General features: G+C 48.9%; 1 protein-coding gene across 1 annotated transcript; it reads right to left on the reverse strand.

Annotated features, from left to right (window-relative positions):
* Positions 1-692: 692 nt before the first annotated feature.
* LOC149441690 (endogenous murine leukemia virus Env polyprotein from Emv-2 locus-like) lies at positions 693-4,117 on the reverse strand. Its single transcript, XM_089657031.1, has 2 exons — positions 3,734-4,117; positions 693-3,440 (listed from the first exon to the last, which is right to left on the reverse strand). Exon 2 carries the CDS (start codon positions 3,275-3,277, stop codon positions 1,853-1,855), a length of 1,425 nt encoding a protein of 474 aa, XP_089513157.1. The 5' UTR covers positions 3,278-3,440; positions 3,734-4,117; the 3' UTR covers positions 693-1,852.
* Positions 4,118-12,984: the final 8,867 nt, after the last annotated feature.

Genomic DNA, 12,984 nt, shown 5'->3' on the forward strand with positions numbered 1-12,984 from the left:
TTAAGAGATAAGATACAAGAGGTAGGAACTATAGAGAGAGTGGGACTTCTTAAAGATAAGATTAAAGATGATGAACCTATGGATCAATTAATGATAATACCTCAATATGCTCATCCTATAGCCAAAGCAAACAAGTGCTAAACTAAATAAACTCTGCATAACGGTATAAATCAATTGAATCAAGTACATATAATAATATAAACGCAGTGTCAAAAAAAAAAAATAATAATAATATAAATGCAGTGTCCAAAAATAAATATTATGAACGCAGTGTCCAAAATACCAAGTGTCCAAAAATATTAAAGTCAAACACTAAAGATGCAAATCCAAGTCCTTTCTGCAGACACTTTCCCAAAGAGACTCCGAACTCCAAAGTGATCCTCAAAAAAAATAAACTAAAATAGTGTATTATCCTTTAAACAATAATATACAATCATATACAAAAAAAGTGTCACTCCACATCAAACGTGACCATATATGTGTCTTGGAAATTCGCTTTAACGAATTTCTCCTTACCGTGAGTACTCGCAGTTGGATGCGCAGAAATCCCCCATAAAGCTGTGTGAATCTCGCTTACCACGACTGCAGCCAAACTACACGATTCCTGCCCATCCAAATACTTTGGTCCTGTTGAATTTGTGGGTGATGGAGCTCCGTTACCCTGGAATGATCACACGACACTCTAAGGCTGGTTGCAATCCACATAAGGGCCGGCTTTAGGCTCAGCTCTCTGTTTTATTAAAAATACACACACGCCCCCCACATGAATAAAGTCAAACCCCTCCCACCGAACAATGCAATGGGGAGTACCTATACACAGGATGTACATTCCAATTGGAGCATAGCCTTTGCTATTATCTATCACTGGTCCTCCCCCATGAACCTTCTGAGGTCAGCAGACTTCCTCCCCTTCCCCCCTATGAGCCATCTGAGGTCATATTTCCTGTCCTACTAGCTTCTATTGGTATGTAAAATTCTCTGCACAAGCACTCCCTAAAAATATCAGTCTGTACCTGGATGGGCCCGATACGATCTTTATTAAAACACATCCATCCAAAGTACAGTTCAGATTAGTAATGGGTTGTAAGATATGCATAAGCCTACACGTGGAGTTCACACCGCTTGCGCATTGCGTTATGAAGCCCACGTGGTACCATGCTGCTGATATGTGGATACAGGCCCGCGTGCTACTGACAGCAGCATTCGCATGGAATGCCGTGGTGGTATACATGCCGGTCTATAAGCGCAGATCTGCCATCTCATCCATTACCAAGCTGAGTACTGTAATACATACATTGTACATGGCATGGCCCAATTGCAGCCTTCAGAGCTTTAATTAAGCCACACGAGAGACATATGAATAACACGAATATATGACACATTTAAAGTTCGACCAACAATACAAAATTTCCATGACATTCCCTCCTGTTTTATCATATTCTCCTCGTGTCTCTTCTTGATCTTCTTCAGCTTGATGGGTGTAGTCTCAAACTTCAAAGAGTTCCTGTAGTTGTCCCTGAGAATAAAGCTCCACGGGGTACCTGAAACAACAAGACCCGACGCAGACTCGACGCAAACAGGCTTGATTGAAGCGATGATCCTCAAGAGCGTTGGAACCTTCACTACAGGAAGGCTCTTGCAAAAACCACAAACAGACTTGTGGTATGAATAAAGCTTGTGATCCCACGGTGGTCTGGGGAGATCCAGCAACAGATTCTCAAATTGTCCCTGCAGACGGGGCCACACAAGGCTGGTCTCGACCCAGACAGTTTTCCAAATCGCAGACACAAACAATGATGAGGCTTGAAGCTTGCTTGAAGGTCTTGGAGAATGTGGTCTTCAGAGAGATAAATTAGAGGGAAGCCAGGACGTAATCTGTAGAGAAGGTGGTTGGTTGGTGAGGTCTTCCCCCGATCAGTGGTTGGAGTGGGATCCCCGGAGCGGGCATGGAGATGTGGTCGTCTGCCCGAGCTTGGCTTACACGGTCGATGAGGCAACAGGAACATCTCACCGCGGCATATAAAAGGCAGATGAAAAAGAGAAGCATCAGGATATACACTCCCACTTCCTTCAACCAAGATCCGATGGAGAACAGGAAATCTCCCAATCCTCCCAAACCCTTGAACGGATTACAACCCTCACTAGCTATAGCTCTAGCTTTTCCCTGTAGTTCACTAACTTTGTCCATATGGGCCTGGACCTTGTCATCGGTGTCTTCTATCCAAGTACAACAATCCTCTCCGATGAACTCACAGAACCCCCCTTTGGCGGCTAAAAGGTAATCAAGGGCCATCTTCTCCTGAAGCACTAAAATTCCCATCTGCCGTTGTTCTTGGGCAATTTCTCTGACAGCCTCTACGGTCTCGTTAAACATACTATCCACGATGACAGAAAAATTGTTCAGGCGCTTCATAAGTTCTATTCCCCATCCTGTCCATGAGGGGAACCAAGCCCATGCCTGGTCGCCCTCAGAGAACAGCTCCCTGCGAACTCTCCCTGCCATCCTTACCTTCTTGTGGACCATCAACTCTTCATGGTCCATCACTACATAGGATGCGGGGACTAGCTTTATGAGGGCACACGAACCTTTCGCGTTCTGGGGAAATGTTCTATAGGCTGCCGAACCACACAGAAAATAGTATGGACCTGTCAGAGCAGAACAGGAGGAGTTCCTCGTTTGGCCTCTGGTACTGAGCAACAGTTGCACAGACTGGGGGATTGCTCCCTCAGTCTGCACATCACATCCGTCCTTCCAACACACGTGGTCTGGTCGGTCAGTGTGGTTACTCAGAAGGGAAGTCTGGTTAGTCAGATTGACAGTTATACCTCCCTCGCAGGTGGTAATCCCAACAAACTTGTTACCTGTGCCAAAGCTGATGTTAAAGCACACCTGAGGGCTGCCTAGCTGCCCAGTTACCCATAATGGACTGGTGAGGGCCCTACAGGAGCTAGAGCTAATATTGGTGCTGAAACTGATGTTACCTGCTAAAAATGTGTCATTAAGTTCTACCGACAAATGTCTACGTGGGGGCTGACCAGGGGTCCCTTGCTTTTTCATGCCGACGCGGATGTCATATAGGGCATGAACAGCGGCCATTGCGGACATGTGATGACTGGGTGGGGGCTTAGAGCATACCCAACAGTTGGTTTTGTTGGCGGTTCTGGCTAAACGCAGGTGCATTTTAAATAAAAGGTTGGGGTATCTGCCGTCTTTTCCTCCGTTCACACACATGTATGACATACAAACAAAAAGAAAAAGGAAAATGACACCCCTCATTCTCTGGTGTAGCTGAAAAGCTTCTTGCAGTGGCTTGCGTGCACCCAGTTGTCTCGTCCCTTGAGTTTGAGTGAGGTAGGTGTCGTCAGCTGGACTTGGTATGGTCCGGTGAACCGTGGCTCGAGTCCGGTTCTTTGATGTTTCTTTAGGACGACCCAATCACCTGGCTCAATAGAAAGAACACCTGTTATTGCATTTGGATCGGGGAGCGATTCGCGAACCCGATGGTGTATCTTCTGCAGCTCCCGTTGCAGAGATTGCACATAACCTGTAAGCTGTGAATGCAAAGACGACAACTGTTGAGGAAAGTACAACCCTGTTTTGGGAGGTCCCCCAAACAACACCTCGTAGGGTGACAGCCCATGTGGTTGCCGAGGGGCATTCCGGATGGAATAGGGGGCAATGGGGAGACACTCAGGCCAAGGTTTTTGGGTATCGGAAGACGTTCAACCTTACCGCTACTCTCGGGGTGATATGGGGTGTGTCGCCGCTGACTCCAGTTCCACCAAAGAAATGCAGTCGTGTCCTTTGGAAGAGAGATTAGTAGTGGACAAAGAAGACATGTTAGCAGAAGAGGTGTTAGTATTGTTAGTCGTGTTGCAAAATTCAGCACTGTCATTGCTGTCCTCCCCCCCCTTCTCATCTTCCGACACAGGAAGAAGAGAAGCTGGGTTAAGAATAGTGCATCGTTTGATAGTGAGGTTAGTAGGGGTTAGGAGGGCTTTCCCCTGAGAGGGGTACCTTGCCTTGGATGTCCTGTTTTCGCAGGACCGTTCTTGCTGCACCGGTGTCAGTGAGGCAAGGGAGGGGATATTTTAATTCCTCTAGAAAAAGATGGATCTGGGCCGACACCGATTTGTCAACTTCCTATGAGAATTCATAGGAGTTACTTATCCTGGTGGTCATAGGGGCGGAGGACTCATCAGGAATGAACTGCCACCGACCTTTAGGTAATTGGGGACAGCTCCTCCTCATGTGCCCCGTTTGGTGGCACTGGAAGCACCTGGGTGGGGGCCTATCCTTCCTGTGACCCAGATCCCTTGGTTTTTCGTGTGGGGTCTGGGACATAAGAACTTTGGCCTTGTCTTGTTTTCTTCTATCCATTTCCCTCTCTATTGCCGCAAGAGTGGAAAGGATAGCAGGGATAGACATCTCATTATATTCGGGTCGGGCCAGAACCAGCCTTTCCCGAATTTTAGTATCGATGCCTTCCAAAAATTTGGCCCGCAACAGAATGTGCGTCGCGGTCACCTTTACCCCTTCAGTTGGAGCATCAGGTCCAACTTCCAGATCCGCATCCAGTGCCGTCTGCTTGAGACGGCGCCAGAAGCAGGCGCTTTCCTCATTAGGACCCTGGGTGAGCTTCATCATGTCCGTAGTAGAGGTAGCACCATACATTTCTGGAAGCTTTGCCTTTAGCTGTGTACAGAACTCTTTGCCCCCTGAAGTCATCTCCTCATGCGTGGTTATAGAGCACCCTGCAATCACTGTACTGGCCACTTCCATGCCCACCTTAGCCCGCAGGATCTGTGCACAATCTGACCCGCTCATACCATAGCTGAACTGGTTTTGTCCAAACATTCGAGCAAATCCTCTCGGATTGACTCGATAGTCCGGGAGCTCAGCCAGAATAGTACGGATCTCTGCCGGGGTGAAAGGGACATGCCAAACTACCCGTTCCCCTAAAGTCCGTTCCCCCCGTGCATTGGGAGGACCTTCAAATTGCTGCACCCTGACTGGATAGGCCTCGGTCCGGGAAGAGTGCAAGGGCTGACCCAGCATCATCGGTGGGCTTAGATTAACCACCTCGCTTACTGCACCTTCAGGTTTGAGGTCCCTCAGATCAGGGTATAGCTGGGGGGCAGGGGTCTGATCAGTGGTTCGTAGCGCTTTGATGCAATCCGCCCTGTTTTTTAACCGGGTGTCTATTCCCCTTGATTCACAGATAGTCTGCAAATCGGTTGTTGAGTAGGCTTCATAGTTGGAAACAGAAGGAGCTGGGGTGAAGCAGGGAGAAGGGAGAGGTAGAGGCAGAGGCTGAGGCATAGAGACAGAAGACACAGAAGGTATGTCAAGAGTGACGTCACTAACAGAAGAGACAGGTGCAGTTATACTTATCTCAGCCACTGTTGGTTGTTGGGGGACCCCAGCAGACCCTGATCCTGCCTGCCTTAGTAGAGTCAGCCCTGAAAGAGCTTCCTCCACCTCTGACACTGGATCCTCCTGTTTTATTCCCTCTGGAGGCCAGGTATACATCACCTGGTTCTTCCGGACAGACACCAGTTTATGTATGCCCTGCCTCCCTAATCGGATTGACCTGTGAAGCCATAGCTGTGCGATCTCTAGTTCTGACGCCTGCATCCGTGGTTCAAATTCAGAGATGAATTTTTCCCACCTCCATGCGTCAAATGTACCTTCCCGGGGAATTTCCCATCTGGTACCCTTCGACCATTTATTCCACCTTTTGAGGGGTTCTGTAGACTTCCCCCCCAAACTCACCTTCATCAGTTGTGCAGCTGTCCTTACCCTGAAGAGGGCTGCTTCCCCCTCTCTCTTCATGGACTGACTACTGCCCATCGTGACTAGTCACTGGTATATATCCCGCGTCCGGGTACCTGTTTACCCCCTGGAGCACTCGGTGGGATCCTACCGAGAGGCCTGATTCCACCACTTTCCCAGCACAGCGTAATTTATGTGATACTTATCGATCACCCGAAGCGCATCAAGTGGCGGTCAGACTGAGAGCACACCTCCCACTCCCACAGCGCAATTTGTGTGATCCTGACCACCCGAAGTGTTTGTGGTAACCAGGACTTCCCTGGACCGCCCACTCGCACAGCGTAATTTATGTGGTTCTCATCACCCACTGTGTTTGGCAGGCCACACCGCACAATGATGAAAGTGGCTTTTCTCTCCCTGCACACAGTAGCTAACACAAGTCAAAACAAAAAGAGGGGTTCTTGGATGTTACTTAGGGGTCACTGGTTGGGCAGAAACCTACTAACTGACCTTTAGGAAATTTGTGTAAAGAAAAAAACTTTCCTAATACACACAGAAAAAAACCCTTTTCAACCTGAAAAACTGTTAAAAAGGACAAAGTGGATCCTTATGAAAAACACGGGACGTTTCACAGTAAAACAATTACACAGAGGTAAACCGAAAAACTGCGCCAAAAGTAACCTTGTTGCTGACACAAAAATCACTCCTATCAGCACCGCTAAACGATCCACGTTATACACGCAATCTTCACTGCAACCACCTAAAACCGTTTACACAAAAAGTCTGCTGGACGTGAAACACGCGACACAGCAGCTTAAAACAAACCCGCTTTACAATAAGGAACTACTTTTAACAGGAAAAACACAAGAAAAACATAATCACTATACAAGAAATCTATGTGCAAAAACCCAGACTACACCGCGCTCACTAAATGTGGAACACGTGAGGGAAAAACTCGCTTAATACACTTTAAATTGGCTGGCAATACGCAAATTTAAAGCTAAAAGCAAACAACTTAAACTGTAAAAAATTTGGATTAAAAACACAATATGGGTCAAATGCATATAGGAAACTTCATGCACATTGCATAGAGATTACTGCACATTTGGTAGCCAACAAAATGGCCACCAAACAAAAGGAGTCCATGTGGTTTAGTCAAGAAAATGACCCCCCACAGAGGAGCACATGGCAGATACTAGAATGACCCCCCACAGGGAAGCACACGGCAGCCTCTAGCCTCAAAATTGCCTCTTACATAAAACAGACTTTTAGACAGAACATACACTGGACAATTACACAACAATATGAAGCACACATACAACACAATTTGGGCACAATCACAGAACGGACATAAAACACCAACATATCACACTAACATGCACATGTAACAGAAAGGACCCCCTGCTGCATGCTTGCTGGGAGCAGTAGTTCCACAAAACATTGTACAGACCACATAACACAGATCTTACAACAGTTAACAATTAACCTAAGCCTTTCAGCACTGTAATAATTACCTCACGTGGAGGGGGGTAAAGCAATCACCACGGTACCTACAGCCCACAAATACTTACCTAACACTATGCAACAACGTTTACCCACTAAAACATATACCCGTTTAATTTTTGGTTGGAAGATTTTTAAACTTGACCAAATCCAGCCAACCAAAACCCACCCCCCTGCTGCTCTCAGCAGAGACAAACCCTCGTCTTTCACCCACAAATCAAGAGTTTAGGACAAAAAATGAGGTCCTTGCCAAGCGGTATTTCTTGTTAGCTAACAGAGAGCGAAATCAGCCACACGAACGTGCAAAAAGCGATCCTCTTAATGGCAGAGAGACCTGAAAATGTGCCGGCATACTTTTTGCTAGTTCATGATGGCCATTCCCCCCTCGTTCTTTGTTAGCTATGCAATAATACGCGTTAGTATCCACCAGGCTCGCCAAACTGTCTTGGAAATTCGCTTTAACGAATTTCTCCTTACCGTGAGTACTCGCAGTTGGATGCGCAGAAATCCCCCATAAAGCTGTGTGAATCTCGCTTACCACGACTGCAGCCAAACTACACGATTCCTGCCCATCCAAATACTTTGGTCCTGTTGAATTTGTGGGTGATGGAGCTCCGTTACCCTGGAATGATCACACGACACTCTAAGGCTGGTTGCAATCCACATAAGGGCCGGCTTTAGGCTCAGCTCTCTGTTTTATTAAAAATACACACACGCCCCCCACATGAATAAAGTCAAACCCCTCCCACCGAACAATGCAATGGGGAGTACCTATACACAGGATGTACATTCCAATTGGAGCATAGCCTTTGCTATTATCTATCACTGGTCCTCCCCCATGAACCTTCTGAGGTCAGCAGACTTCCTCCCCTTCCCCCCTATGAGCCATCTGAGGTCATATTTCCTGTCCTACTAGCTTCTATTGGTATGTAAAATTCTCTGCACAAGCACTCCCTAAAAATATCAGTCTGTACCTGGATGGGCCCGATACGATCTTTATTAAAACACATCCATCCAAAGTACAGTTCAGATTAGTAATGGGTTGTAAGATATGCATAAGCCTACACGTGGAGTTCACACCGCTTGCGCATTGCGTTATGAAGCCCACGTGGTACCATGCTGCTGATATGTGGATACAGGCCCGCGTGCTACTGACAGCAGCATTCGCATGGAATGCCGTGGTGGTATACATGCCGGTCTATAAGCGCAGATCTGCCATCTCATCCATTACCAAGCTGAGTACTGTAATACATACATTGTACATGGCATGGCCCAATTGCAGCCTTCAGAGCTTTAATTAAGCCACACGAGAGACATATGAATAACACGAATATATGACACATTTAAAGTTCGACCAACAATACAAAATTTCCATGACATATGTGAATCAAGTGCTCAATGTGAAAAAAAGTGCTAGTGAAACACTCTAGTGATCCAACAAATCAAAAAATCAAAGTGCTAGTAGTAGTGCACACTTCTATTGTGTAATGACTGAATACCCTTACCAGATGGCAAAAGAAACAGCACTTTAATACCACTAAGGGTATACACCATCCAAGGAAAGCTAATCCAGCCTGGATATGTTCATTGAGATGTCCTCATAGTCTCATGGATAATGCTCCTAGCTGTCATCAGGACCTTGAGCAGGATTACTCCATAATATTCATAATACCCATCATATATAAAAAGGATATACAGTGTAATTCTGTATGGTATAAATAAATAACACTTTATTACGCTCTTACTTTTAAAAACAGATAAATAACACCACAGCTCTCATAACCTAAACATCTTGCAGAGCTCAGCAGCTATCAGAAGCGTCTGGATGTGATTTCTTATCTCCAAATATTAATGCAGATTCTCAACAGTAGACCGGAGCGTCTGGATAAGATCTCTTAATCCAAAAAACCCTGTGCAAAGTCTTAACAGCTAGCAGAAGTATCTGGATAAGATAACACTACATGCCAAACCTCTTGCAGAGTCTCAGCAGCTAGCAGAAGCATCTGGGTCAGATTTTCCAATTTCCAAAATGGCCGATTTGCCACTTCCGGTTTCTTCGTTGTGTCTGATGTCACTTCCTTGACATGTTTCGTCTCAGGGACTTACTCATAAGGATGTGTACGTCAGATAGGGCAGTTCCTTTTGTACCTCTCCTCTAGAGATGAGCGAATTATTCAAAAATTCGGTTCGGCTGATTCGCCGAATTCGCGGAAAAAATTCGCTTCGAGCCGAATATATTCGCTGCGAATTTAACTTATAAAAAGGGTGTTTCTAGGCTTCAGAGAGCCTTTATATTAGTGCAGAACACTGTACCTTTAATTTAAATGCCCTTGGAGTCTGCTGGGGAAGAGAAATAATACTGTCAGTCAGTATGACATGCAGATGAGTGCCGTCGATCTTAGAATCACCGCACACTTCACTCATTTGGGCAGTCACGGGGCCAAAACCAGAGTGTGTAGCCACAGTGTGGCGGTGGAGGCAGCAGCAATGGGAGGCCATACAGCACCCTATGACAAAATGGAACCCACCAGCAGTGTGAGGAGACCTGAAAGTGGCACATGGCAGAGTGTGGCGATGGAGACAGCAGCAATGGGAGGCCGTACAGGGACCCATGACACACTCTGGACCTGGCAGCAGCATGAGGAGGCGGTACAGGGGCCCATGACAGATTACAGGCCTGGCAGCAGCATGAGGAGTCGGTACGGGGGCCCATGGCAGATTACGGGCCTGGCAGCAGCATGAGGAGGCGGTACAGGGGCCCATGGCAGAGTGGCGGAGCGTAAGCAGCTAAAATTGAAGGCCATACAGAGGCCTATGTTAAAAAGTCCCCCCAGCAGCAGCGTGGGGAGACGACTATCAAGAGTCCAATGGCAGAGTGGCGGAGCAGAAGCAGCTTCAATTGAAGGCCATACACAGGCCTAGGTTAAAAAGCGGAAGCCGTCAGCAGCGTGAGCAGACGACAGAGACACATGGCGCAGGGTGGCGGTGGATGCAGCAGTATTCGGAAGCCAAACACAGGCCTCGGTTAAAAAGCGGAAGCCGTCAGCAGCGTGAGCAGACGACAGAGACACATGGCGCAGGGTGGCGGTGGATGCAGCAGTATTCGGAAGCCAAACACAGGCCTCGGTTAAAAAGCGGAAGCCGTCAGCAGCGTGAGCAGACGACAGAGGCACATGGCGCAGGGTGGCGGTGGAGGCAGCAGCAATGGAAGGCCATACAGCACCCTATCACAAAATGGAACCCACCAACAGTGTAAGGAGACCTGAAAGTGGCACATGGCGCAGGGTGGCGGTGGAGGCAGCAGTATTCGGAAGCCATACACAGGCCTAGGTTAAAAAGCGGAAGCCGTCAGCAGCGTGAGCAGACGACAGAGACACATGGCGCAGGGTGGCGGTGGAGGCAGCAGTATTTGGAAGCCATACACAGGCCTCGGTTAAAAAGCGGAAGCCGTCAGCAGCGTGAGCAGACGACAGAGGCACATGGCGCAGGGTGGCGGTGGAGGCAGCAGCAATGGAAGGCCATACAGCACCCTATCACAAAATGGAACCCACCAACAGTGTAAGGAGACCTGAAAGTGGCACATGGCGCAGGGTGGCGGTGGAGGCAGCAGTATTCGGAAGCCATACACAGGCCTAGGTTAAAAAGCGGAAGCCGTCAGCAGCGTGAGCAGACGACAGAGACACATGGCGCAGGGTGGCGGTGGATGCAGCAGTATTCGGAAGCCAAACACAGGCCTCGGTTAAAAAGCGGAAGCCGTCAGCAGCGTGAGCAGACGACAGAGACACATGGCGCAGGGTGGCGGTGGAGGCAGCAGTATTCGGAAGCCAAACACAGGCCTCGGTTAAAAAGCGGAAGCCGTCAGCAGCGTGAGCAGACGACAGAGGCACTGTCAGGGCAGGGCTGTGGAACGGACAGGTAGGCCTAGTGGCAGGGTAACGCACTGGCTGACGACAACCACCACCAACAGACTGAAGTCCCTCAGGGCGCGGAGTCTAAGTCCCAGGCTGCCCTTCACCAGGGCCCCTGATGGTGGGGATGGACTTGACGCAACCAGGGACCAGGTCGCGGCCCCCGAGACACCCCAGCTGCGGTAATGGCCGCCGCCAATGGCGTGTAGTTGGTGAGAATGACAATAGCGTAGTCAGACAAGCCGGGTCAATAACAACGGGACAAAACAGTACAGAACAGTAGACAGAGAATCACAGGTCACGGGCCGGGTTCAGCAACGGAAGGTCAGATCAAAGGGAAACGCAGAGAATGGTCTTAGTCACAAGCCGAGTCAGAATACCAGAAGAGTCACGAGCGTATACACAGAGCTGTAGCAAGACAAAGACACAAGTGCAAAGAGCATGTGCAGATCCCAGGCTTATATGTACTCAGCCACACCCCTCTGGGGGATGGACCTCAGAGACCTGAAGGCATAAAAGATTCCCATCATGCTCAGCAGAAATCCAAGATGGATGCTAGCACATGGAGTAACATAACCTCTGGGAAAAGGTAGGACCTTGACAGGCACATGGCGCAGGGTGGCGGTGGAGGCAGCAGTATTCGGAAGCCATACACAGGCCTAGGTTAAAAAGCGGAAGCCGTCAGCAGCGTGAGCAGACGACAGAGACACATGGCGCAGGGTGGCGGTGGATGCAGCAGTATTCGGAAGCCAAACACAGGCCTCGGTTAAAAAGCGGAAGCCGTCAGCAGCGTGAGCAGACGACAGAGACACATGGCGCAGGGTGGCGGTGGATGCAGCAGTATTCGGAAGCCAAACACAGGCCTCGGTTAAAAAGCGGAAGCCGTCAGCAGTGTGAGCAGACGACAGAGACACATGGCGCAGGGTGGCGGTGGATGCAGCAGTATTCGGAAGCCAAACACAGGCCTAGGTTAAAAAGCGGAAGCCGTCAGCAGCGTGAGCAGACGACAGAGGCACATGGCGCAGGGTGGCGGTGGAGGCAGCAGCAATGGAAGGCCATACAGCACCCTATCACAAAATGGAACCCACCAACAGTGTAAGGAGACCTGAAAGTGGCACATGGCGCAGGGTGGCGGTGGAGGCAGCAGTATTTGGAAGACATACACAGGACTAGTTTAAAAAGCGGAAGCCGTCAGCAGCGTGAGCAGATGACAGAGGCAGATGGCGCAGGGTGGCGGTGGAGGCAGCAGTATTCGGAAGCCATACACAGGCCTAGGTTAAAAAGCGGAAGCCGTCAGCAGCGTGAGCAGACGACAGAGGCACATGGCGCAGGGTGGCGGTGGAGGCAGCAGTATTCGGAAGCCATACACAGGCCTAGGTTTAAAACTGGAACCCAGCAGCGTGAGCAGACGACAAAGACGCACATGGCAGAGGATGGATCTGGCAGCAGTATGAGAAGGTGGTACAGGGGCCCGTGGCACAGTGTGGTGATGGGGGCTACAGCAACTGGATGCCAGAAAGTGGCCGATAGGGCTATATACTGCATGACTACATAGGTGGTTTTTATAGTACTTTATTTTGGCCTCCCTCTCAGCAGGTGTGAAAAAGGCCACCATTTTTGAACGGTAGCGAGGGTCCAACAAGGTGGACAGCCAAAAGTCATCCCTCTGTCTGATGGTTATTATTCGGCTGTCGCTACGCAAGCAACCGAGCATGCTATGGGCCATTTGTGCCAAGGAATGCGAGGGACTCCCTGCCTCCATCTCCACAGCATACTGCCACGGTGCGTCTGGGTCCT

The sequence above is a fragment of the Staurois parvus genome, unplaced genomic scaffold (genome assembly GCF_062004578.1).
Source record: "Staurois parvus isolate SC_StPar_1 unplaced genomic scaffold, SC_StPar_1.0 ptg000958l, whole genome shotgun sequence".
In the NCBI taxonomy this organism is placed as follows: domain Eukaryota; kingdom Metazoa; phylum Chordata; class Amphibia; order Anura; family Ranidae; genus Staurois; species Staurois parvus.